The sequence below is a fragment of the Somniosus microcephalus genome, chromosome 31 (assembly GCF_052327205.1).
Source record: "Somniosus microcephalus isolate GS21.2 chromosome 31, FLI_Smic_1.0, whole genome shotgun sequence".
NCBI lineage: Eukaryota > Metazoa > Chordata > Chondrichthyes > Squaliformes > Somniosidae > Somniosus > Somniosus microcephalus.
This window is the reverse complement of record NC_141017.1, coordinates 24,803,833-24,829,380: the sequence shown is the minus strand read 5'-3', so window position 1 is coordinate 24,829,380 and position 25,548 is coordinate 24,803,833. Positions and strand designations below refer to the sequence as shown.

The window sequence follows — 25,548 nt, the reverse complement described above, 5'->3', positions numbered from 1 at the left end:
GCCAGGACGTCGGGGATAGCTCCCCCCGCTTTTCTTCGAAATGGTGCCATGGGATCTTATACGTCCACTTGAGCGCGCAGACGGGGCCTCGGTTTAACATCTCATCCGAAAGACGGCACCTCCGACAGTGCAGCACTCCCTCAGTGTTGCACTGTCCCAGTGTTAGCCTAGATATTTGTGCTCAAGTCTCTGGAGTGAGACTTGAACCCACGACCGTTTGACTTAGACAAAAGTGCTACCCACCGAGCCGGGATTGACACTTTAAAGGGCTTCCCATGATGGATTTTGACAGGAGCTGATCAAGGAACGAGTGCCACGTTGCTGCTTTATGGCAGCTTCCTGAATGCACTTGGGGTGTTTTGCAAGCCTGCTCCGAAGGAAGATCAGGGAACCTGGCAAAAATAGTCAGCATCTGCTGTTGGTAGTTGTGGGGGGCCCTTTACACACAAGCGCCATCAGTAGTGCGAGGCGAGGTCCCGTTCAATCAATGGGCCTTTGTAACTGCCCGATAAACAGGAGAAGGGTCGGTGATCTGCAACGACGTCTATCCAGGCTGACCGTTTCTGAATCTCGGCATCAATAAGCTGTACTTTTCTGGGCCTATTTTCTGATGTTTCCCCACGACATTTCCCCAGGTTAAATAGATTATCTGGTCATTATCACATTGCTGTTTGTGGGAGCTTGCTGTGCACACATTGGCTGCCACGTTTCTTACATTACAACGGGGACTACACTTCAGAAAATACTTCATTGGCTGTAAAGCGCTCGGGGATGTCCGATGGTCGTGAAAGGCAAGTCTCTCTTTCAGGATCTAGCCCCTTGCGTTCGGACTTCAGACACCAGAAACAATAAAACTTGGACATGCTCAGTTGCTCCGAAGCCACATTTCCATCATAATCATTTGTGGGGTTGGGGTGAAGAAAGAGGAAGAGAAGATTGCGCTGCCAACCTGTACAAGCCACAGCCAGAGTAAAATGGCAGCCCTAAAGCAGCTCGGCCCTCACCGCCCCCCCACCCAGTGCCCCTCACCGCCCCCCCCCAGTGGCCCTCACTGCCGCCAATGCAGGGATGTGGAGGACACATCCTACATTAAAACCACCCTCCCAGTGACAACTTGTATTTATATAGCGCCTTTAACATAGTAAAACGCCCCAAGGCACTCAACAGGAGTCTTCCAAGACAAACAACTTGACACCGAGTCACATGAGAAATTAGGGCAGGTGACCAAAAACTTGGTCAGAGGGGTCGGTTTTAAGCAGCATCTTAAAGGAGGAAAGAGAGGCGGAGAGGTTTAGGGAGGGAATTCCAGAGCTCCGGGCCCAGGTAACAGAAGGCATGGCCAGCAATGGCGGAGCGGTTATAATCAGGGATGCTCAAGAGGCCAGAAGTAGAGGAGTGCGGATATCTCGGGGGGTTGTGGGGCTGGAGGAGATTACAGAGATAGGGAGGGGCGAGGCCATGGAGGGATTTGAAAACAAGGATGAGAATTCTGAAATCGAGGTGCTGCTTAACCAGGAGCCAATGTAGGTCAGCGAGCACAGGGGTGATGGGTGAACAGGACTTGGTGCGAATTAGGACACGGGTAGCCAAGTTTTGGATCACCTCAAGTTTACGTAGGGTAGAACGTGGGCAGCCAGCCAGGAGTGCGTTGGAATAGTCAAGTGCAGAGGTAACAAAAGCATGGATGAGGGTTTCAGCAGCGGATGAGCTGAAGCAAGTGGAGACGAGCAATAAAGCAGTTTATCCAGTTTCCCAAGTACTAGCCTTGGTAGATATACCTCTCCGTTATTTTTAATCAACCGGCACCACCCCGGTCCCGTCGGAGCCGGATATGAAAGAGTTTCTTGTAGACTGAAAATTTCAGCTACTAGACAAAGTGGGAAAGAGTGACCCCTCCACAACAATACAAATAAAAGTGACCATTGAAAACTTACATCGTTAGAACTACTTATTACGATTCGTCATCTAGATGCAGGAAGGATGTTCCCGATGGCCGGGGAGTCCAGAACCAGGGCTCACAGTCTAAGGATAAGGGGTAAGTCATTTAGGACAGAGATGAGGAGGAATTTCTTCACCCAGAGAGTGGTGAACCTGTGGAATTTTCTACCACAGAAGACAGTTGAGGCCAATTCATTAAATATATTCAAGAAGGAGTTGGATATATTTCTTGCAGCTAAAGGGATCAAGGGATATGGGGAGAAAGCAGGGACAGGGTACGGAGTTTGGATGATCAGCCATGATCTCATTAAATGGCGGAGCGGGCTCGAGGGGCCGAATGGCCTACTCCTATCTTCTATGTTTCTAGGTCATCAGACTTCATTGTGTAGCACGATTTTAATGAGGGCACTTTACTCTTTAAATATTCTAGGAGCGGAGGCCGGACAAAATGCACATTTCATACTCGCACACACTCCCTCAGCTGCTTTCAAACACGAAATTCTCAGCTACTGCACTAATCCGCACAAAACAGGAACTTGGGGAGCCGGGCAGCAGTTAGGCTATCCACAGACTGAACTGCCGTGGGTGGTTGGTGTACTGCCCACAGCTCCCACTGAAACCGCAAAGCAAGGCTACTCAGTACTGCGCTCTTCTGCTTTGAATCTCTGGACCAGTCTTGCCGCAGCGCCTCAGAAGCCCGTACACTTGGGGCTGAACCTACGAAAGGATCTAGCGGGAGGGGAGAGAGAGCGAGCGAGCGCCAGAGGCAAAGCAGTTGCCATTTTCCATGTACAGTGGGAGGTCCTGACTTTCCTCATTTGTTTCTGCAATCCAGACACCTGGCCCAGAAACAAATCTAACATTTTCAGGTTCAATCGATCAGTCAGCTAATGGAGAGACAACTTTCAATGCCGAATTCATTCTCTAACTCCCCAGGCATCATTCGTTGCAAGATTTAAGTCAATCTCTTACATTTGAATCCTCTTTTGATCCCTGTTGTTTCACCCTATTTTAGAAACGCACATGAACTGAGCACTCGTGACTGCCGAAACCATTAAATGGAGTTGAAATACAGATCAGCCACAATCTCATTGAATGACAGGAGAAGCTAGAGGGGCCGAGTGGCCTCCTTCTGTTCCCATGATGTCTGCAGCCAAGGTAGCAGGACACGCAGCCTGTTCCCAGGTCAATGCCTGAATAGGCAACAGCTAGGAGGCATTTGGATTGGGGGGGGGGGGGGGGGGTTCACCTCTCTCCCCCCTCCAGGAGGTGCCCTTGCCAGCACCCCAACCTGCACCAAACCCCCCGCGCCTTGGTACCCTTCGCTTCACTGATGCCCAGTGCCATCCTGTATTTCAAGAACCCAATCACTTCAGATAGGCTAGCATTGAGGAAAGACTGGAAAGGCTGGGGTGGTTTTCTTTGGAACAGGAGGAGGCCGAGGGAAGACTTGACTGAGATGTATAAAATTATGAGGGGCCTAGATAGAGTGGATAGGAAGGACCGATTTCCCTTAACAGAGAGGTCAATAAAAAGGGGGCATAGATTTAAAGTAATTGGTAGAAGGATTAGAGGGGAGTTGAGGAGAATGTTTTCACCCAGAGGGCAGTGGGGGTCTGGAACTCACTGCCTGAAAGGGTGGTAGAGGCAGAAACCCTCACCGCATTTAAAAAGTACTTGGATATGCACTTGAAGTGCCGTAACCTACAGGGCTACGGACCAAGAGCTGGAAAGTGGGATTAGGCTGGAGAGCTTTTTCAGCCGGCACGGACACGATGGGCCGAATGGCCTCCTTCTGTGTCGTAAATTTCAACGATTGATCAGCTACTGCAAAACTCTGCTACAAGGACAGCGAGCTCGCAGCGAGGGACAGCGAGCTCGCAGCGAGGGACAGCGAGCTCGCAGCGAGGGACAGCGAACTCGCAGCGAGGGACAGCGAACTCGCAGCGAGGGACAGCGAACTCGCAGCGAGGGACAGCGAACTCGCAGCGAGGGACAGCGAACTCGCAGCGAGGGACAGCGAACTCGCAGCGAGGGACAGCGAACTCGCAGCGAGGGACAGCGAACTCGCAGCGAGGGACAGCGAACTCGCAGCGAGGGACAGCGAACTCGCAGCGAGGGACAGCGAACTCGCAGCGAGGGACAGCGAACTCGCAGCGAGGGACAGCGAACTCGCAGCGAGGGACAGCGAACTCGCAGCGAGGGACAGCGAACTCGCAGCGAGGGACAGCGAACTCGCAGCGAGGGACAGCGAACTCGCAGCGAGGGACAGCGAACTCGCAGCGAGGGACAGCGAACTCGCAGCGAGGGACAGCGAACTCGCAGCGAGGGACAGCGAACTCGCAGCGAGGGACAGCGAACTCGCAGCGAGGGACAGCGAACTCGCAGCGAGGGACAGCGAACTCGCAGCGAGGGACAGCGAACTCGCAGCGAGGGACAGCGAACTCGCAGCGAGGGACAGCGAACTCGCAGCGAGGGACAGCGAACTCGCAGCGAGGGACAGCGAACTCGCAGCGAGGGACAGCGAACTCGCAGCGAGGGACAGCGAACTCGCAGCGAGGGACAGCGAACTCGCAGCGAGGGACAGCGAACTCGCAGCGAGGGACAGCGAACTCGCAGCGAGGGACAGCGAACTCGCAGCGAGGGACAGCGAACTCGCAGCGAGGGACAGCGAACTCGCAGCGAGGGACAGCGAACTCGCAGCGAGGGACAGCGAACTCGCAGCGAGGGACAGCGAACTCGCAGCGAGGGACAGCGAACTCGCAGCGAGGGACAGCGAACTCGCAGCGAGGGACAGCGAACTCGCAGCGAGGGACAGCGAACTCGCAGCGAGGGACAGCGAACTCGCAGCGAGGGACAGCGAACTCGCAGCGAGGGACAGCGAACTCGCAGCGAGGGACAGCGAACTCGCAGCGAGGGACAGCGAACTCGCAGCGAGGGACAGCGAACTCGCAGCGAGGGACAGCGAACTCGCAGCGAGGGACAGCGAACTCGCAGCGAGGGACAGCGAACTCGCAGCGAGGGACAGCGAACTCGCAGCGAGGGACAGCGAACTCGCAGCGAGGGACAGCGAACTCGCAGCGAGGGACAGCGAACTCGCAGCGAGGGACAGCGAACTCGCAGCGAGGGACAGCGAACTCGCAGCGAGGGACAGCGAACTCGCAGCGAGGGACAGCGAACTCGCAGCGAGGGACAGCGAACTCGCAGCGAGGGACAGCGAACTCGCAGCGAGGGACAGCGAACTCGCAGCGAGGGACAGCGAACTCGCAGCGAGGGACAGCGAACTCGCAGCGAGGGACAGCGAACTCGCAGCGAGGGACAGCGAACTCGCAGCGAGGGACAGCGAACTCGCAGCGAGGGACAGCGAACTCGCAGCGAGGGACAGCGAACTCGCAGCGAGGGACAGCGAACTCGCAGCGAGGGACAGCGAACTCGCAGCGAGGGACAGCGAACTCGCAGCGAGGGACAGCGAACTCGCAGCGAGGGACAGCGAACTCGCAGCGAGGGACAGCGAACTCGCAGCGAGGGACAGCGAACTCGCAGCGAGGGACAGCGAACTCGCAGCGAGGGACAGCGAACTCGCAGCGAGGGACAGCGAACTCGCAGCGAGGGACAGCGAACTCGCAGCGAGGGACAGCGAACTCGCAGCGAGGGACAGCGAACTCGCAGCGAGGGACAGCGAACTCGCAGCGAGGGACAGCGAACTCGCAGCGAGGGACAGCGAACTCGCAGCGAGGGACAGCGAACTCGCAGCGAGGGACAGCGAACTCGCAGCGAGGGACAGCGAACTCGCAGCGAGGGACAGCGAACTCGCAGCGAGGGACAGCGAACTCGCAGCGAGGGACAGCGAACTCGCAGCGAGGGACAGCGAACTCGCAGCGAGGGACAGCGAACTCGCAGCGAGGGACAGCGAACTCGCAGCGAGGGACAGCGAACTCGCAGCGAGGGACAGCGAACTCGCAGCGAGGGACAGCGAACTCGCAGCGAGGGACAGCGAACTCGCAGCGAGGGACAGCGAACTCGCAGCGAGGGACAGCGAACTCGCAGCGAGGGACAGCGAACTCGCAGCGAGGGACAGCGAACTCGCAGCGAGGGACAGCGAACTCGCAGCGAGGGACAGCGAACTCGCAGCGAGGGACAGCGAACTCGCAGCGAGGGACAGCGAACTCGCAGCGAGGGACAGCGAACTCGCAGCGAGGGACAGCGAACTCGCAGCGAGGGACAGCGAACTCGCAGCGAGGGACAGCGAACTCGCAGCGAGGGACAGCGAACTCGCAGCGAGGGACAGCGAACTCGCAGCGAGGGACAGCGAACTCGCAGCGAGGGACAGCGAACTCGCAGCGAGGGACAGCGAACTCGCAGCGAGGGACAGCGAACTCGCAGCGAGGGACAGCGAACTCGCAGCGAGGGACAGCGAACTCGCAGCGAGGGACAGCGAACTCGCAGCGAGGGACAGCGAACTCGCAGCGAGGGACAGCGAACTCGCAGCGAGGGACAGCGAACTCGCAGCGAGGGACAGCGAACTCGCAGCGAGGGACAGCGAACTCGCAGCGAGGGACAGCGAACTCGCAGCGAGGGACAGCGAACTCGCAGCGAGGGACAGCGAACTCGCAGCGAGGGACAGCGAACTCGCAGCGAGGGACAGCGAACTCGCAGCGAGGGACAGCGAACTCGCAGCGAGGGACAGCGAACTCGCAGCGAGGGACAGCGAACTCGCAGCGAGGGACAGCGAACTCGCAGCGAGGGACAGCGAACTCGCAGCGAGGGACAGCGAACTCGCAGCGAGGGACAGCGAACTCGCAGCGAGGGACAGCGAACTCGCAGCGAGGGACAGCGAACTCGCAGCGAGGGACAGCGAACTCGCAGCGAGGGACAGCGAACTCGCAGCGAGGGACAGCGAACTCGCAGCGAGGGACAGCGAACTCGCAGCGAGGGACAGCGAACTCGCAGCGAGGGACAGCGAACTCGCAGCGAGGGACAGCGAACTCGCAGCGAGGGACAGCGAACTCGCAGCGAGGGACAGCGAACTCGCAGCGAGGGACAGCGAACTCGCAGCGAGGGACAGCGAACTCGCAGCGAGGGACAGCGAACTCGCAGCGAGGGACAGCGAACTCGCAGCGAGGGACAGCGAACTCGCAGCGAGGGACAGCGAACTCGCAGCGAGGGACAGCGAACTCGCAGCGAGGGACAGCGAACTCGCAGCGAGGGACAGCGAACTCGCAGCGAGGGACAGCGAACTCGCAGCGAGGGACAGCGAACTCGCAGCGAGGGACAGCGAACTCGCAGCGAGGGACAGCGAACTCGCAGCGAGGGACAGCGAACTCGCAGCGAGGGACAGCGAACTCGCAGCGAGGGACAGCGAACTCGCAGCGAGGGACAGCGAACTCGCAGCGAGGGACAGCGAACTCGCAGCGAGGGACAGCGAACTCGCAGCGAGGGACAGCGAACTCGCAGCGAGGGACAGCGAACTCGCAGCGAGGGACAGCGAACTCGCAGCGAGGGACAGCGAACTCGCAGCGAGGGACAGCGAACTCGCAGCGAGGGACAGCGAACTCGCAGCGAGGGACAGCGAACTCGCAGCGAGGGACAGCGAACTCGCAGCGAGGGACAGCGAACTCGCAGCGAGGGACAGCGAACTCGCAGCGAGGGACAGCGAACTCGCAGCGAGGGACAGCGAACTCGCAGCGAGGGACAGCGAACTCGCAGCGAGGGACAGCGAACTCGCAGCGAGGGACAGCGAACTCGCAGCGAGGGACAGCGAACTCGCAGCGAGGGACAGCGAACTCGCAGCGAGGGACAGCGAACTCGCAGCGAGGGACAGCGAACTCGCAGCGAGGGACAGCGAACTCGCAGCGAGGGACAGCGAACTCGCAGCGAGGGACAGCGAACTCGCAGCGAGGGACAGCGAACTCGCAGCGAGGGACAGCGAACTCGCAGCGAGGGACAGCGAACTCGCAGCGAGGGACAGCGAACTCGCAGCGAGGGACAGCGAACTCGCAGCGAGGGACAGCGAACTCGCAGCGAGGGACAGCGAACTCGCAGCGAGGGACAGCGAACTCGCAGCGAGGGACAGCGAACTCGCAGCGAGGGACAGCGAACTCGCAGCGAGGGACAGCGAACTCGCAGCGAGGGACAGCGAACTCGCAGCGAGGGACAGCGAACTCGCAGCGAGGGACAGCGAACTCGCAGCGAGGGACAGCGAACTCGCAGCGAGGGACAGCGAACTCGCAGCGAGGGACAGCGAACTCGCAGCGAGGGACAGCGAACTCGCAGCGAGGGACAGCGAACTCGCAGCGAGGGACAGCGAACTCGCAGCGAGGGACAGCGAACTCGCAGCGAGGGACAGCGAACTCGCAGCGAGGGACAGCGAACTCGCAGCGAGGGACAGCGAACTCGCAGCGAGGGACAGCGAACTCGCAGCGAGGGACAGCGAACTCGCAGCGAGGGACAGCGAACTCGCAGCGAGGGACAGCGAACTCGCAGCGAGGGACAGCGAACTCGCAGCGAGGGACAGCGAACTCGCAGCGAGGGACAGCGAACTCGCAGCGAGGGACAGCGAACTCGCAGCGAGGGACAGCGAACTCGCAGCGAGGGACAGCGAACTCGCAGCGAGGGACAGCGAACTCGCAGCGAGGGACAGCGAACTCGCAGCGAGGGACAGCGAACTCGCAGCGAGGGACAGCGAACTCGCAGCGAGGGACAGCGAACTCGCAGCGAGGGACAGCGAACTCGCAGCGAGGGACAGCGAACTCGCAGCGAGGGACAGCGAACTCGCAGCGAGGGACAGCGAACTCGCAGCGAGGGACAGCGAACTCGCAGCGAGGGACAGCGAACTCGCAGCGAGGGACAGCGAACTCGCAGCGAGGGACAGCGAACTCGCAGCGAGGGACAGCGAACTCGCAGCGAGGGACAGCGAACTCGCAGCGAGGGACAGCGAACTCGCAGCGAGGGACAGCGAACTCGCAGCGAGGGACAGCGAACTCGCAGCGAGGGACAGCGAACTCGCAGCGAGGGACAGCGAACTCGCAGCGAGGGACAGCGAACTCGCAGCGAGGGACAGCGAACTCGCAGCGAGGGACAGCGAACTCGCAGCGAGGGACAGCGAACTCGCAGCGAGGGACAGCGAACTCGCAGCGAGGGACAGCGAACTCGCAGCGAGGGACAGCGAACTCGCAGCGAGGGACAGCGAACTCGCAGCGAGGGACAGCGAACTCGCAGCGAGGGACAGCGAACTCGCAGCGAGGGACAGCGAACTCGCAGCGAGGGACAGCGAACTCGCAGCGAGGGACAGCGAACTCGCAGCGAGGGACAGCGAACTCGCAGCGAGGGACAGCGAACTCGCAGCGAGGGACAGCGAACTCGCAGCGAGGGACAGCGAACTCGCAGCGAGGGACAGCGAACTCGCAGCGAGGGACAGCGAACTCGCAGCGAGGGACAGCGAACTCGCAGCGAGGGACAGCGAACTCGCAGCGAGGGACAGCGAACTCGCAGCGAGGGACAGCGAACTCGCAGCGAGGGACAGCGAACTCGCAGCGAGGGACAGCGAACTCGCAGCGAGGGACAGCGAACTCGCAGCGAGGGACAGCGAACTCGCAGCGAGGGACAGCGAACTCGCAGCGAGGGACAGCGAACTCGCAGCGAGGGACAGCGAACTCGCAGCGAGGGACAGCGAACTCGCAGCGAGGGACAGCGAACTCGCAGCGAGGGACAGCGAACTCGCAGCGAGGGACAGCGAACTCGCAGCGAGGGACAGCGAACTCGCAGCGAGGGACAGCGAACTCGCAGCGAGGGACAGCGAACTCGCAGCGAGGGACAGCGAACTCGCAGCGAGGGACAGCGAACTCGCAGCGAGGGACAGCGAACTCGCAGCGAGGGACAGCGAACTCGCAGCGAGGGACAGCGAACTCGCAGCGAGGGACAGCGAACTCGCAGCGAGGGACAGCGAACTCGCAGCGAGGGACAGCGAACTCGCAGCGAGGGACAGCGAACTCGCAGCGAGGGACAGCGAACTCGCAGCGAGGGACAGCGAACTCGCAGCGAGGGACAGCGAACTCGCAGCGAGGGACAGCGAACTCGCAGCGAGGGACAGCGAACTCGCAGCGAGGGACAGCGAACTCGCAGCGAGGGACAGCGAACTCGCAGCGAGGGACAGCGAACTCGCAGCGAGGGACAGCGAACTCGCAGCGAGGGACAGCGAACTCGCAGCGAGGGACAGCGAACTCGCAGCGAGGGACAGCGAACTCGCAGCGAGGGACAGCGAACTCGCAGCGAGGGACAGCGAACTCGCAGCGAGGGACAGCGAACTCGCAGCGAGGGACAGCGAACTCGCAGCGAGGGACAGCGAACTCGCAGCGAGGGACAGCGAACTCGCAGCGAGGGACAGCGAACTCGCAGCGAGGGACAGCGAACTCGCAGCGAGGGACAGCGAACTCGCAGCGAGGGACAGCGAACTCGCAGCGAGGGACAGCGAACTCGCAGCGAGGGACAGCGAACTCGCAGCGAGGGACAGCGAACTCGCAGCGAGGGACAGCGAACTCGCAGCGAGGGACAGCGAACTCGCAGCGAGGGACAGCGAACTCGCAGCGAGGGACAGCGAACTCGCAGCGAGGGACAGCGAACTCGCAGCGAGGGACAGCGAACTCGCAGCGAGGGACAGCGAACTCGCAGCGAGGGACAGCGAACTCGCAGCGAGGGACAGCGAACTCGTAGCGAGTCATTATTTACAAGCCACAGGTCTTGCACTGCTCAAAAAAGATAGATGCTTAAAAAAAAAGTGTCATGAATATTAGAATACTGAAAAAAAATATTCCCTGGGAAACAGTGTTCAAATCGGTCAGCAGTCTGCCGAGCAGAGCATCACCGAATGACACACTGGTCATCCATCCGACTCAATATGAAGCTTTCCCGGTCTCATGTCTCTTTCAGAAGCAAGTAACCCCCAAAACAAGCTCCACTATCACTGCCCGGAGATTTAATGGAGGGAGGGTGTACAGCAGTTTGGAATTACTTGTATGATCCCCTGCTGCTAGTGACTGGCCTTTTATTTCTCCACATTCAGCTTCTAGCCATCAAGTAGATTTATGTGGCATCATTAAAAGAACACTGGGCTGGCTAATGTTATTATAGAGACTCCTGCAGCACATAACAAACTGGTTGGTTCTGCAGAGAGATCGATCGTAGAGCAACTCCGCACAAAGCAATCACCAGCACTCCATTGCACTGCTCGGGTACAAGTCTACGTGATAGATCCAGGTGCACATGAGACACTGGGAAACTACATCTCTACACTGCAATACTGCCGTCCCACACTGAATGGGAGAGCGGGTCTGCACTGCAATACTGCTGTCCCACACTGAATGGGAGAGCGGGTCTGCACTGCAATACTGCTGTCCCACACTGAATGGGAGAGCGGGTCTGCACTGCAATACTGCTGTCCCACACTGAATGGGAGAGCGGGTCTGCACCGCAATACTGCTGTCCCACACTGAATGGGAGAGCGGGTCTGCACTGCAATACTGCTGTCCCACACTGAATGGGAGAGCGGGTCTGCACTGCAATATTGCCGTCTCACGCTGAATGGGAGAGCGAGTCACGTGCTGGGCTCCACCATCCTCAATGATGGTGGAGCCCAGCACGTGAGTGCAAGAGACAAGGCTGAAGCGTTTGCAATCATCTTCAGCCAGGAGTGCCGAGTGGATGATCCATGTTGGCCTCCTCCTGAGGTCCCCACCACCACAGAAGCCAGTCTACAGCCAATTCGATTCACTCCACGTGATATCAAGAAACGGCCGAGTGCACTGGATACAGCAAAGGCAATGGGCCCCGACAACATCCCGGCTGTCGAGCTGAAGACGTGCTCTAGAACTAGCCGTGCCTCTAGCCAAGCTATTCGAGTACAGCTACAACACTGGCATCTATCCGACAATGTGGAAAACTGTCCAGGTATGTCCTGTCCACAAAAAGCAGGACAAAATCCAATCCGGCCAATTACCGCCCCATCAGTCTACTCTCAATCATCAGCAAAGTGATGGAAGGTGTCGTCGACAGTGCTATCACCAATAACCTGCTCACTGATGCCCAGTTTGGGTTCCGCCAGGACCACTCGGCTCCCGACCTCATTACAGCCTTGGTCTAAACATGGACAAAAGAGCTGAATTCCAGAGGTGAGGTGAGAGTGACTGCCCTTGACATCAAGGCAGCATTTTGACTGAGTGCAGCATCAAGAAGCCCTAGTAAAACTGAAGTCAAGGGGAATCGGGGGAGGGGGAAAGAGATACGCTCCACTACATCACTGCAGGAGTTCCTCAGGGCAGTGTCCTAGGCCCAACCATCTTCAGCTGCTTCATCAATGACCTTCCCTCCAACATAAGGTCAGAAATGGGGATGTTCACTGATGACTGCACGGTGTTCAGCACCATTCACAACTCCTCAGATAATGAAGCAGTCCATGCCCGCATGCAACAAGACCAGGACAACAGCCAGGCTTGGGCTGCTAGGTAACATTCGCGCCACATAAGTGCGAGGCAATGATATCTCCAACAAGCGAGGGTCTAACCACCTCCCCTTGAAATTCAACAGCATTACCATCGCCGAATCCCCTACCATCAATATACTGGGGGGGGGGGGGGGGGGGGGGGAAAAGGGAGGGAGTCACCATTGACCAGAAACTTAACTGGACCAGCCACATACTGTGGCAACAAGAGCAGGTCAGAGGCTGGGTATTCTGCAGCGAGTGTCTCACCTCCTGACTCCCCAAAGCCTTTCCACCATCTACAAGGCACAAGTAAGGAGTGTGATGGAATACTCTCCACTTGCCTGGATGAGTGCAGCTCCAACAACACTCAAGAAGCTCGACACCATCCAAGACAAAGCAGCCCGCTTATTTGACACCACCTTCAACATTCACTCCCTCCACCACCGGCGCACCGTGGCTGCAGTGTGTACCATCTACAAGATGCACGGCAGCAACTCGCCAAGGCTTCTTCAGCAGCACCTCCCAAACCCGCGACCTCTCCCACCTAGAAGGACAAGGGCAGCAGGCGCATGGGAACACCACCACCTCCAAGTTCCCCTCCCAAGTCCAAGTCCTGACTTGGAAGTATATCGCTGTTCCTTCATCGTCACTGGGTTAAAATCCTGGAACTCCCTCCCTAACAGCACTGTGGGAGCACCTTCACCACACGGACTGCTGCGGTTCAAGAAGGTGGCTCACCACCACCTTCTCAAGGGCAACTAGGGATGGGCAATAAATGCCGGCCTTGCCAGTGACGCCCACATCCCATGAACGAATAAAAACAAGCTCTGCACTGCTGTCCCACACTGAATGGGAGAGTGGGTCTGCAGCTCTGCACCACATTACTGCTGCCCCATATTGGTAGGCTGGTGCTGTGCATGCTGCTGCCAAGGCTTGCATCCAGAGAAGCTATTTTGTCTGGAATTGCACGAAACAGAGTGCGCGGTTAGAGGCTCCACTGCTCCTGCCCATACCGCCACCCGCCAGCCCCCACCGCTCGGCCCGGCATTTCTTTGCTGTCCACTGTTCTGCAACCATTAAATGCAAATGTTCACATTCAGGATAATCAGGTGGTCAGGCCCAGCCCTGTAGTTCTCTCTGAATAAAGACCAACAGATGTGGAAGGAAACTACATTTTGTAAAGGACAATAAAAAGGAGAATAATCGCGGAGACACAGCTGTCACGTGACCGAGACTTTAGCTCACTTCAGAGCTTGGGGGGGGGGGGGGGGCGGTTGGAGGGAGAAGAGAATAAAAGAAACATTCACTCTGCTTTAGAGGAATCAAGAGAGGCTTCTCACTCCAATGTACTGCCAATCTGATTTTCTCCAAATGGCAAGCATTTAAATAGATCAGGAATCCTCAAAACCTTTTTTTTTTTAAATGATCAATGTCAGTTTCTCACCCAAGTTTTCAGTTACTATCTGAACTTTTGTGACTGGTTCCATCTAAAAAGGATCCCGGTCCACAGGGTTCGTCAGGGTAATAAAGGTTGCCTTTTAACGAGGAGATCCCAAACTCTCCGCACCATTGTGCAGTTTGAGAAATGCGGCCCTTTTTGAATAGACGCGTGGTAATCACCGGGACACAATGAATGATCTTTGAAATCCGTGAGCAGGAAGCGGGCCTCGAGTGAACAGATGTGCGTCTGGAAAGCAGATTTATACAAAACACCAAGAACACAATCAGAATTATGAAAAAGGAGTATGGCGTTTTATTCCTGAACAGAGGGAGCCTAAGTCCTGATTTCAAAATGCTGGAGCAGAAAAACATAAAGACTTGCATTTCTATAGCACCTTTCACAGCCACCAGACGCCCCAAAGCTCTTTACAGCCAATGAAGTACTTTTTGAAGTGGAGTCGCTGTTGTAATGTAGGAAACACGGCAGCCAGTTTGCACACAGCAAGCTCCCACAAACAGCAATGTGAAAATGATCAGATAATCTGCTTTAGTGATGTTGGGTTGAGGGATAAATGTTGACCCCAGGACTCCGGGGAGAACTCCCCTGCTCTTCTTCGAAATAGTGCCATGGGATCTTTTACGTCCACCTGAGAGAGCAGACGGGGCCTCGGTTTAACATCTCACCCGAAAGACGGCACCTCCGACAGTGCAGCACTCCCTCAGCGCTGCCCCTCTGACAGTGCAGCGCTCCCTCAGCACTGCCCCTCCGACAGTGCAGCGCTCCCTCAGCACTGCCCCATCGACAGTGCAGCGCTCCCTCAGCACTGCCCCATCGACAGTGCAGCGCTCCCTCAGCACTGCACTGGGAGAGACAGCCTAGATTCTCGTGTTCTTTGAACACGACCTCCTGACTCAGACGAGGGTGCGACCAACTGAGCCACAGTGCACACACTCCATTCAACTCAGCACCTGATCCCAAAAGGAGTGTCAAAGACGCTTTAAAAAAAAAGGGGGCTCTTCAGACAGATTAGGATAAAAGCAACACAAACAAAACTGGAGCAGGTAACGCACCAGAGCAGCCTGATCGGAAAGGATGCCTCTCTTTGGCACGGAGCCTACCAAACGCATCAGACACTGTGGTGAAACAGGGGCCTCCAATACACCAGGAGCTGGCTCCCATCACTGTCCGTGCTTTAAATCATCATGGGAGTTTGACCCAACGCCGAGGACACCACCCAATATTAACTTTAGTTCCGGATTCGCATTCAATTGCCACTGAACCGCGGCACACAGAGTGGAACAAAGTGCTCAGTGACTCACTGCAGGCGCTGCGTGAGCCTCTGTGCAGAGACTGCGCCAGAGACAAAGCCTCTTTTAAAAAACGGATTTGCATTTCCATCAAGTGAATAAGTTGCAGCTGCGGAAGATTTGAAAAGCGATTTCCCAGAAACTCGCAGGAAGAAAGAGCCCACGCTCCTGCACCGTTACCTGTAATAGCTCAGATGGCAGGGTCAGCCGCACAGCTTACTGTTCACGCTTCGTAACCAGCCAATGTTCCAACCACTGCCTCACACTGCTTCCACCAGAAAGACCACAGGCTGGGTTTGCAAGCACAGCGCGACTTTGTTCCTGACCCAGTTCATCCAGCACCCAGCTGCAGTAACAAGCTACCCACACATGGAAATCTAAATACTGCCCGCAGGGTCAGTGCTACTGCCCTGGTCTCCCGACACTCAAAATGTGTTCATTCTGAACTCTGGAATGGGCCCATGATCACAGCCCCAGGGTGGGTGTCCCCGACTAGTGCCCGAGGCTGAACCAGACCATTCACAACCCTGCCGTCCTATCTGACTAAAATTAGCTTCCGATCCCATATCCACTCCATCACCAAGATCGCCTACTTCTACCTCGAACATCGCCCGTCTCCGCCCCACCTCAGCCCACCTGCTGCTGAAACCCTCATCCATGCCTCAGTTACCTCCAGACTCAACTATTCCAATGCCCTCCTACCTTTCGTAAACTTCAGTTCATCCAGAACTCTGCTGCCCGTTTCCTAACACGCACCAAGTCCCGTTCACCCATCAGCCCCGTGCCCACTGACCTACATCGGCTCCCAGTCCAGCAACAACTTCATTTTAAAATACTCATCCTGGTTTTCAAATCCCTCCATGGCTTCACCCCTCCTCCAGCCCCACAACGCTCGGAGATCTCTGCGCTCCTCCAATTCTGGCCTCCTGTGCACCCCTGATTTTAATCTTTCCACCACTGGTGACCGTGCCTTCAGCTACCTGGACCCTCAACTCTAGAATTCCCTCGCTAAACCTCTCCCTTACCTTTTAAGACGCTCCTTAAAACCTACCTCCTTGACCCAACTTTTGGTCATCTGCCCCAATATCTCATGGAGCACAGCATCGTTTGATAACACATCTGTGAAGCACCTTGGGATGTTTAGCTATATTAAAGGCACTATATAAATGCAAGTTGTTGTTGCTTCACCAGCAGAGTACAACCCGCTAAAGAATGGGATGAGCTGGGCGGAGCAGCACCAAGTATACAAGAAAGAACTTGCATTTATATAGCGCCTTTCATGACCTCAGGATGCCTCAAAGTGCTTTATAGTCAATTAAGTACTTTTGAAGTGTAGGGAAACACAGCAGTCAATATGCGCACAGCAAGCTCCCACAAAGAGCAATGTGATAATAACCAGATAATCATTTTTTAAATATATAAAAAAGGAGCACACTCGCCACATCAATAAAATAACACGCAGCTGGTAAAAGCCACAGGGGCTTTATGCCGGGAAATTAAGACGAGACAATAACCAGGTTCCATTCACCAAATAAATATAGCTCGACTCTCCCAGTCTGCAGCTTGAAGTCTGCGCATCAGTCGCCCTGGGTTAGAGAAGAAAAACAGCCAACCGTGCCTGGAGGCGCTGGGTGAAGACGGGACAGGGCTCAGTTGTGATGGCTGTGCAGCGGAATAGCCTGCTGGGACTCACCATCAAGGCACACAGAAATAATGGATAATTTGGTACGGTAATCGCGAATGCGACGGAACCTGCATCTCAGGAAGAGGAGATAAATGAGGAAATAAAATGCCGCCTTTATCACAAACCCACTATTGTGTAAATACATTGAGAGTTCGACCAACACACCATCAGCCTCCAGTGTCAGTGAGTGCAAGTTGGCCAGTTGTATTACAAAGTATGTACAGCACAAAAACAGGCCATTCGGCCAAATAGATCTATGTCGGTGTTTATGCTCCACACGAGCCTCCTCCCACCTTCCTTCATCTCACCCTATCAGCATAATCTTCGATTCCTCTCCCTCATGTGTTTATCCAGCTTCCTCTTAAATGCATTTATGCTAGTCACCTCAACCGCTCCCTGTGGTAGCGAGTTCCACATGCTCACCACTCTCTGGGTAAAGAAGTATTGGATTTATTAGTGACTATCGTATAGTTATGGCCCCTAGTTCACACACACACACACACACACAGAGAGAGAGAGACAGAGAGACCGAGACAGAGAATATATCCCCTCCCACATACACTCCTTCCCATCCACCCAAGGACAAGGCAGCCCTGCTCATGCCATACTCCGTAACATTGCGCTGGCGTAGAACTTTCTGAATGTTGCTTTTATAAACCAGACGTAGGGTTACTTGAAGTGTGGTGCAGCCTAGGCACACTTCCACACATGGAATTCATTGGTCACCTCAAACCATCGAGCAACATGAAGGCAGGGAGTCTGTCTGTCGGGTCTCTCTCAATCCCGAGAGAGGCACAGGTCACGCCCAACGTGTGTAACACTCTAGGACCGCTCAATTTTGGATTGCCTACCTCCCCCATTGAACTACGAGACTTGTGATTAACCTGCACAGACACAGCGCTACAGTTTGCAGGGTCAGACTAAATAAAGCTGTATGTAGATGCCAGAGAGATCAGGGCAGGGTGTTGCTGCTTCAAGTCCGTGCACATGCTCAAACAGCTTGCATTTATATAGCACCTTTAACATAGTAAAACGGCCCAAGGCGCTTCACAGGACAAAACTCGGACACTGAGTCACACAAGGAGATATTGGGACAAGTGACCAAAGGCTTGGTCAAAGTGGTAGGATTTAAGGAGTGTCTTAAAGGAGGAGAGGTAGAGGTGGAGAGGTTTAGGGAGGGAATTCCAAAGCTGGAAGCACAGCCAGCAATGGTGGAGCGATTAACATCGGGGATGCTGAAGAGGCCAGAATTGGAGGAGTGCAGAGATCTCGGGGGGGGGGGGGGGGAGGGCGGGGGGGGTTGTGGGGCTGGAAGAGGTTAGAGATAGGGCGGAGCGAGGCCCTGGAGGGATTTGAAAACAAGGTTGAGAATTTTACGATCGACACATTGCCGGACTGGGAGCCAATGTAGGTCAGCGAGCACAGGGGCGAAGGGTGAACGGGACCTGGTGCGAGTTCGGACACGGGCAGCCGAGTTTTGGTTTATGGAGGGTGAAAGGAGAGGCCGGCCAGGAGAACATTGGAATATTAACCAACAAAATGGTCGAGGATGTGGACCATCAAAATCACTACCTAGCTGGAATTCACAAGAAGGGTACAGAAGAGGCGCACACTCACGGACTGGTCAGATTTAAATCAATTGTAGTCTGGTCAGAGAAACAAGGTTCCTCCGATCTGACCCAACACGATTTTATGCCCCCAAATACACCTGGAAATATAAATAAACAGGTCTACACTTCCTCAAAATGCACTTGTGGCAGCTTAGTTCAGTTAGTAGGACTCTTCCCTCGGAGTCAGAGGGTTCAAGACCCACTCCAGGACTTGAGCACAGTGTCTAGGCGGACACTGCTGTGCTGCAAGGACCAGACATTAAACCGAGACCCTGTCTGCCTGCTCCAAGATCCCTTGCCACAGTTCGGAGCAGGGGGGGTTCCCCCGTTAACCTCGCCAACATTCTTCCCTCAGCCAACACAAGAAATAGGCCACGTAACAGCGACAGCGCTTCGAAGTAGCTCGCTACGTGCAAAGCATTTGAGCGAGATGATTAGGAATGCAAGGACTCCCTTTTCCAATTGTAGAACTGTCCCCTGCCCACAAGGCACTATTCCAGACCCCGGGACACACATCAGCCGCTGGGGGCACTCAGGGCTGCTGGCCGCACCATTACAGCCACACCCAGCCCGCCCATTAGGAGGAACGGCACAGCCTTCTCAAAGTGGTTGGCGAATTTCCCCCCTCCCCACCAAAACTATTAACACAACCCTCCCCCAAAATATAAACTGCAGAGAGGTAGCAACAAGAGACAAGGAAATAAACTAGAAATAGCTTCTTTACGGTTTAGAACGTGTCCCCCAGGGTATCACACTCGCATCTCCCGCACGCCCATCCAAGCAGATATAAAATTTCAATGATGCCAACCAGATCAGGTCTTTTTAACAGAACACTGCCAGCAGGAGACGCTGGTCTTCAACTTCCACTGCTCACACTCCCGAGAGAAATGCAATCCCTCCTGTAACACACAACTCCCCACCGGCAGCATTCGCTGCTTTTTAATTTTATGCTTTCCAATCCGAGGGGGGGGGGGAAATGGGAAACACACACCCGCATCACCGCCAAACGCTCCCGGGTCAGGCACGATACAGTTACACACACAGCAAAGGCGCCGCTACAGCATCCCTCAGAAGAGGCCGTCACTTGCTGAAAGAGGAGACAGCGCTTTGTTTCAAAGTTACCCCTTCTGTCCTCTTCAAACTTTGAAGATATCAAGGCGACTTTAAAAAAAAAGGGAACTGGATCGGTGCTCGAGAAGGCGGCTCACGTAGAGAATTACAGCGGATTATACAAAATTACATTAAAACGAGAAATATTTTTTTGTTTTTTAAAGTTATAAAATACTCCCGTTAGAATCACTAGTTTTATGGCCAGGAAAGTAATTCCTCGACGTCAACAGAGAATGGTCAGGATCGATCACATCAGCACCAGGGTCCACCGTGTTATTATTTCCACAGTTCTACATCCCGAGACAGATTGGATCCGGGGGGCACGTCAGAGGGTAAAACGGTGCCAATAATAGAGCTCTAACCAATCTTCCCGTTAAGCTGTGCAGCCATGCGGGGGTCTGGCGGTCCCGCGCAGGCCGCTCACATGGAAAATAAATTGCACGGGCGAACATTTGAATGGGCCGTGCACCCAAAAAACAAAATTAGAGGGAACACTGGCAATAATCCCCCTCCCCCCACCCCCAGGAATAACCACCAACGCTCCCTCTAATTTTTACTTTAGGTGCGCAGTCCCTTTAAGTGGCTGTGCGGCCCATTCAAATTCTCGTGCGTGCGGTTCCTCCCATGCTAAATCCGATGAGCGGCCTGCGCGGGACCACCAGACCCCCGTGCGGCCACGCAACATAGCGGGAATAACGTCGATAACCACCTTCTCTCTCCCCTCCCCCCACCCACCCAAGCCCCCCCAGTAATATGGAGCCAGACATTGTATAATCCTGGAAAAAAAAAATCACGGAACCGTCACACAGAGTGAAATCATTCTGCCTGGGGAAGTTTGGCTCCTCAATCAAGCATCAAGAGCCAAGCTGAAGTAACAACCTTTGATTATCAAGTTATAAATCACACACACACAAACAGTCGAGCATATTACAGGAGTTAAGGGGTCCGGCAGCAGCACTGCAAGAACTTCCAGAGTAAGGTCACAGCTACTAAAGGTTACAATAGTTAAAGAAACTCTTCCCATAGAGTCCCACTGACAGCTCTCAGGGTAGCAGCACATGTACCAGTCTCAGATCAAGCTCTGGTTTTAGTTGGGTCATAAGGAAATGACAAACCTCATGTTGGGCTCAAATTGACCTCTTTTTTAAAAAAAAGTTATAGAATAGCAGATGCACGCTATTCTATATCTTGGCCCTGTTAGCTGTGACGCAGTGGGCAGCACTCTCGCACCTCGGAATCAGTAGGTTGTGGCTTCAAGTCCCACTCCAGACACAGGAGCACAAAATCCAGGCCGACACTCCCAGTGCAGTGCTGAGGGAGCGCTGCACTGTCGGAGAGGCCGTTTTTCAGATGTGACGTTAAACCGAGGCCCCGCCTGCTCTCAGGTGGACACAAGAGATCCCACGGCACTATTTCAATGGGGGGGGGGGGGGGGGGGGGTGGTCTCCCCAACGTCGTGGCCAATATTTATCCCTCAACCAACACCACTGTCATTATCTCATTGCTGTTTGTGGGAGCTTGCTGTGCACAATTTGGCCACACGTTGCCTACATTACAACAGTGACTGCACTTCTAAAGTACCTCATTGGCTGTCAGGCGCTTTGGGGGGTGCCGAGGTAGAGAACGGGGCGATAGAAATACAAGCCTTTCTTTCACAGCACGAGGTCACTTTCTGGTTCAACCAGAGGAGCTCATTGAAACATACAAGGTTCTGAGGGGGATTGACAGGGTCGATGCTGAAAGGTTGCTTCACCTGGCTGGAGTGTCTAGAACGAGGGGTCACAGTCTCAGGATAAGGGGTCGGCCATTTAAGACTGAGGTGAGGAGGAATTTCTTCACTCAGAGGGTTGTGAATCTTTGGAATTCTCTGCCCCAGAGGGCTGTGGATGCTCAGTCATTGAGTATATTCAAGGCTGAGATCGATAGATTTTTGGACTCTCGGGGAATCAAGGGATATGGAGATCGGGCAGGAAAGTGGAGTTGAGGTCAATGATCAGCCATGATCTTATTGAATGGCGGAGCAGGCTCGAGGGGCCGTGTGGCCAACTCCTGCTCCTAATTCTTATGTTATGTAATGCACAATGCCGAGGAAATGGGAGGCAGTTGCTCAATACACCAGATTGTAATTTCCAAATACATGGAATCAGAGTTCGGTCCGGGGGAGAAGAACAAAAGCTGCATTGGAGCAGGTGCTCACGTATCGGACAGACCAGGTTTCACCACATCACATCCACCAGACTTCAGCTCGGTGGGCAATGTACCCATTGCTCTGGCACATTCAGAAAGTGCACGCGTGACTGACGCACGCTCAGCGAGAGCACAAGCGCAACCCAGCAAACGTGGACAACACACAAGGGCCAGGAGCCTGGCAGAAGTCAGAGTGCAGGATCTCTGGATGGGCTTCCCTGTAGATCAGTTTCCACGGCCATGTTCTCTCTCTCTCTCAAACAGGAAGAGAGAGAGGCCCAGAGTGAGCTTTGGCTTGCATTTATATAGCAGCTTTAATATAGAAAAGAAATGGTGCTAGAGGCGTATGAAAATGGACACCAAGCCAAAGGAGGACAGATTAGAAAGTAGCCAATAGCGTGGTTGTATGGAGGAGAGAGAGGGGCACAACAGGAGTTCCAGAGAATGGAAGATAGGCAGGTGAAGGTATGGCTGCCAATAGTGTGGTTGTATGGAGGAGAGAGAGGGGCACAGCAGGAGCTCCAGAGAATGGAAGATAGGCAGGTGAAGGTATGGCTGCCAATAGTGTGGTTGTATGGGGGAGAGAGAGGGGCACAACAGGAGTTCCAGAGAATGGAAGATAGGCAGGTGAAGGTATGGCTGCCAATAGTGTGGCAATGGGGGTGGGGTGCACACAAGTCTATAAGAGTAAGGGCGGGGGATGGTAGGAGGCTATAGAGATAGGACGAGGCCATGGACATATTTAAAAGACAAAAGATAATAATTTCAAATGTGAGGTATTTGGGGGGGGACCAGGAGAGAATGTAGGTTAGCGAGGGCAGGAGTGATGGGCAGTGCAGTGTACTTTAACACGCCTCTATGCAGATCATGTGCCCAACAAGTTGTGTGTGCGCACATGTGCTTGTGCTACCGGTGGGCAGTCTGGTCAAGGAGCTGATCAGCGGGAGAGCCCTGGGTACCCCCAATCTGCTGCCTTCAATGCACAGGAGGTTTTTCCACTTAGCTTGCAGACAGAGAAAAGACGGATCCACTACACACTTATTGGCTCTGGGTGATGTCAAAACACAAAAGACAACCCAGGCCATTTAGACAGTCCCCTGTCTGGTCATTGCTGAGCTCGAAGTTATGTAGAACTATTTATTTCTATACATAAAAAGTAGAACGATCACTGTTAGGCCCAGGGCTGTAGCATCATGAGCTAACAGGCCAATTGCTTGGGGAAGGAGGCAATCTTCTCAGAGATTTAAAGAGCTCTGAATCGTGCTATGATGTTCAGTAAATGTCACAAAGTATCACAGCCTTCTGAAATTGGATAGCATCAAGATTCTGTGTGTTCTGCAAATTATCAGAGCTCCTAAAAAGTCGACATGAAAGCAGCACTACGCAGGATCAATAACAGGACAGCGCCAAACTCAGCCTCAAAATTAACAGCTTTTTAAATTATTCAAGCCTGCCTCTCTTGGTTTAGCCCCGTCACCCTACCCTCGGCCCGATCCCTTGTATTTATCGCACATGTAATACGACAATCTGCTAGAATGAGTTAGTTAGTGCAACATCCACACATTACAGATTGCAGCAACTCCGACAAGTGTTGGGGAAATAACCCAGTCTAGGAGCAGAATACTGCAGACGCTGGAAATCCAAAAATGCTGGAGATGCTGAGTATTCACCGATAAAACACGAAACAAACAAAGAGTCATATTTCAGGTATAACACTTTCCTCAGAACCAAAATATTAGATGAACAGCATTGAAGGAGGAACAGAACAAGGGAAAGGGGGAGGGGACACAGACACAAAGACCCCCCACACACAACCTGTAAAATACTACTGTGGGGAAATCAGGAGTTAGTTAAACTACGAGGAGAGGTTACACAAACTAGGGTTGGATTTCCTGGATGTAGGAGGTTAAGGGGTGATCTGATCGAAGTTTTCAAGATATTTAGGGGGAACGGATAGGGTAGATAGAGAGAAACTATTTCCGCTGGTTGGGGAGTCTAGGACTAGGGGGCATAATCTAAAAATTAGAGCCAGACCTTTCAGGAGTGAAATTAGGAAACACTTCTACACACAAAGGGTGGTAGAAGTTTGGAGCTCTCTTCCGCAAACGGCAGTTGATGCTAGATCGTGTTAATTTTAAATCGGAGGTTAATAGCTTTTTGTTAACCAAAGGTATTAAGGGATATGGGCCAAAGGTAGGTATATGGAGTTAGGTCGCAGATCAGCCATTGAACAGGCTCGAGGGGGTTAAATGGCCTACTCAATAACAACTTGTATTTATATAGCACCTTTAATGTAGTAAAAGGTCCCAGGGTGCGTCACAGGAATGTTGTAAGACGAAGGTTTTGACACCGAGCCACAGGAGAAAAAAATTAGGGCAGATGACCAAACGCTTGGTCCTGTTCCTGAACGGCAGAAGTGATAATGCTCAGAGAGACTCAAAATAAAAGACAGAGAGCAGAGCAAGTTGAATAGGAAGTATGAAAAACTAGCCCAGGGTTACTTCCCAATTCTGGAACACAATGAGATGCAACTAAAATGCAGCTGGTCACAGCAATGAGCTAAAAGGACAAGGTAATCGTTCAGTGATGTTGCTTTGAGGGATAAACACACCAGGAGAATTGAACTCTCTGCTCCTGTGTGAATGGAGTCCTGGGATCTTTCACTCCCAGCTGGAGGGGCAGGAGGTTCAAGTCCTGGGATCTTTCACTCCCAGCTGGAGGGGCAGGAGGTTCAAGTCCTGGGATCTTTCTCACCCAGCTGGAGGGGCAGGAGGTTCAAGTCCTGGGATCTTTCTCGCCCAGCTGGAGGGGCAGGAGGTTCAAGTCCTGGGATCTTTCTCGCCCAGCTGGAGGGGCAGGAGGTTCAAGTCCTGGGATCTTTCTCACCCAGCTGGAGGGGCAAGAGGTTCAAGTCCTGGGATCTTTCTCACCCAGCTGGAGGGGCAGGAGGTTCAAGTCCTGGGATCTTTCTCACCCAGCTGGAGGGGCAGGAGGTTCAAGTCCTGGGATCTTTCTCACCCAGCTGGAGGGGCAGGAGGTTCAAGTCCTGGGATCTTTCTCACCCAGCTGGAGGGGCAGGAGGTTCAAGTACTGGGATCTTTCACTCCCAGTTGGAGGGGCAGCCCTGGGGACGCAGGCTGGGTCGGGGCTCCTGCGGTGGGACAAGCTGCTGGGCTCGGGGGAGGGAGAGGACCGACTCCCCGGGCCGGCCTCAGAGCACCAGCTCCAGGCCAGGGCTCCAGATACAGCCGGGGGCGGGCTGGGGCTTTCCTGGCCGCAGTTTCATCCTCGGAGCCTTGTTTTTTTTTTTGTGGAGGCCGCGCCGCATCCCCGGGCTGAGGTGGTGAGTGCGGCCGCTGTGCGAGGCCCCCACCCCGGGCTCGCTCTCCCGCTGCCCCGGGGTCTCCCTCTCTTCCCCCCCGGCCTCACTCACTGCTGTACAGACTGATGGAGCCGCTGTCCTGGCCGCTTCTGATTTCCAGTCGGAGCGGCTGCTGGTCAGAGTGCCGCTGGATCTCGCCGTTCTGGTCGCCGATCGACACCAACCGCACGCCCGGGAACACCGTGGTGGCCATTTTACTTTTAAAAAAAACACCAAGACCGGGAGCGCGCCTTTAAACAGAGGCGCGGCCCCGCCGCCCGGGCTCGCGCGCGCGTCAGTCAACACCGCCTCCTGCCATACCGGGGACCGCCACAGGATGGAGCCCGAGAGCAAGGCGCGGTGATACCGGAGACCGCCACAGGATGGAGCCCGAGAGCAAATCGCTGTAATACCGGGGACCGCCACAGGATGGAGC

At 54.9% G+C, this 25,548-nt stretch overlaps 1 protein-coding gene across 2 annotated transcripts in view; it reads right to left on the bottom strand.

The window, feature by feature from the left end:
- carm1 (coactivator-associated arginine methyltransferase 1) overlaps positions 1–25,341 on the bottom strand; it is a 100,960-nt gene extending 75,619 nt beyond the window's left edge. For both annotated transcript variants that reach the window (XM_085971645.1, XM_085971646.1), the window contains exon 1: positions 25,185–25,341. In XM_085971645.1, coding sequence (XP_085827771.1) covers positions 25,185–25,326 — 142 coding nt within the window. In that variant the 5' untranslated portion in view covers positions 25,327–25,341. The remainder of the gene's footprint in view (positions 1–25,184) is intronic.
- Positions 25,342–25,548: the final 207 nt, after the last annotated feature.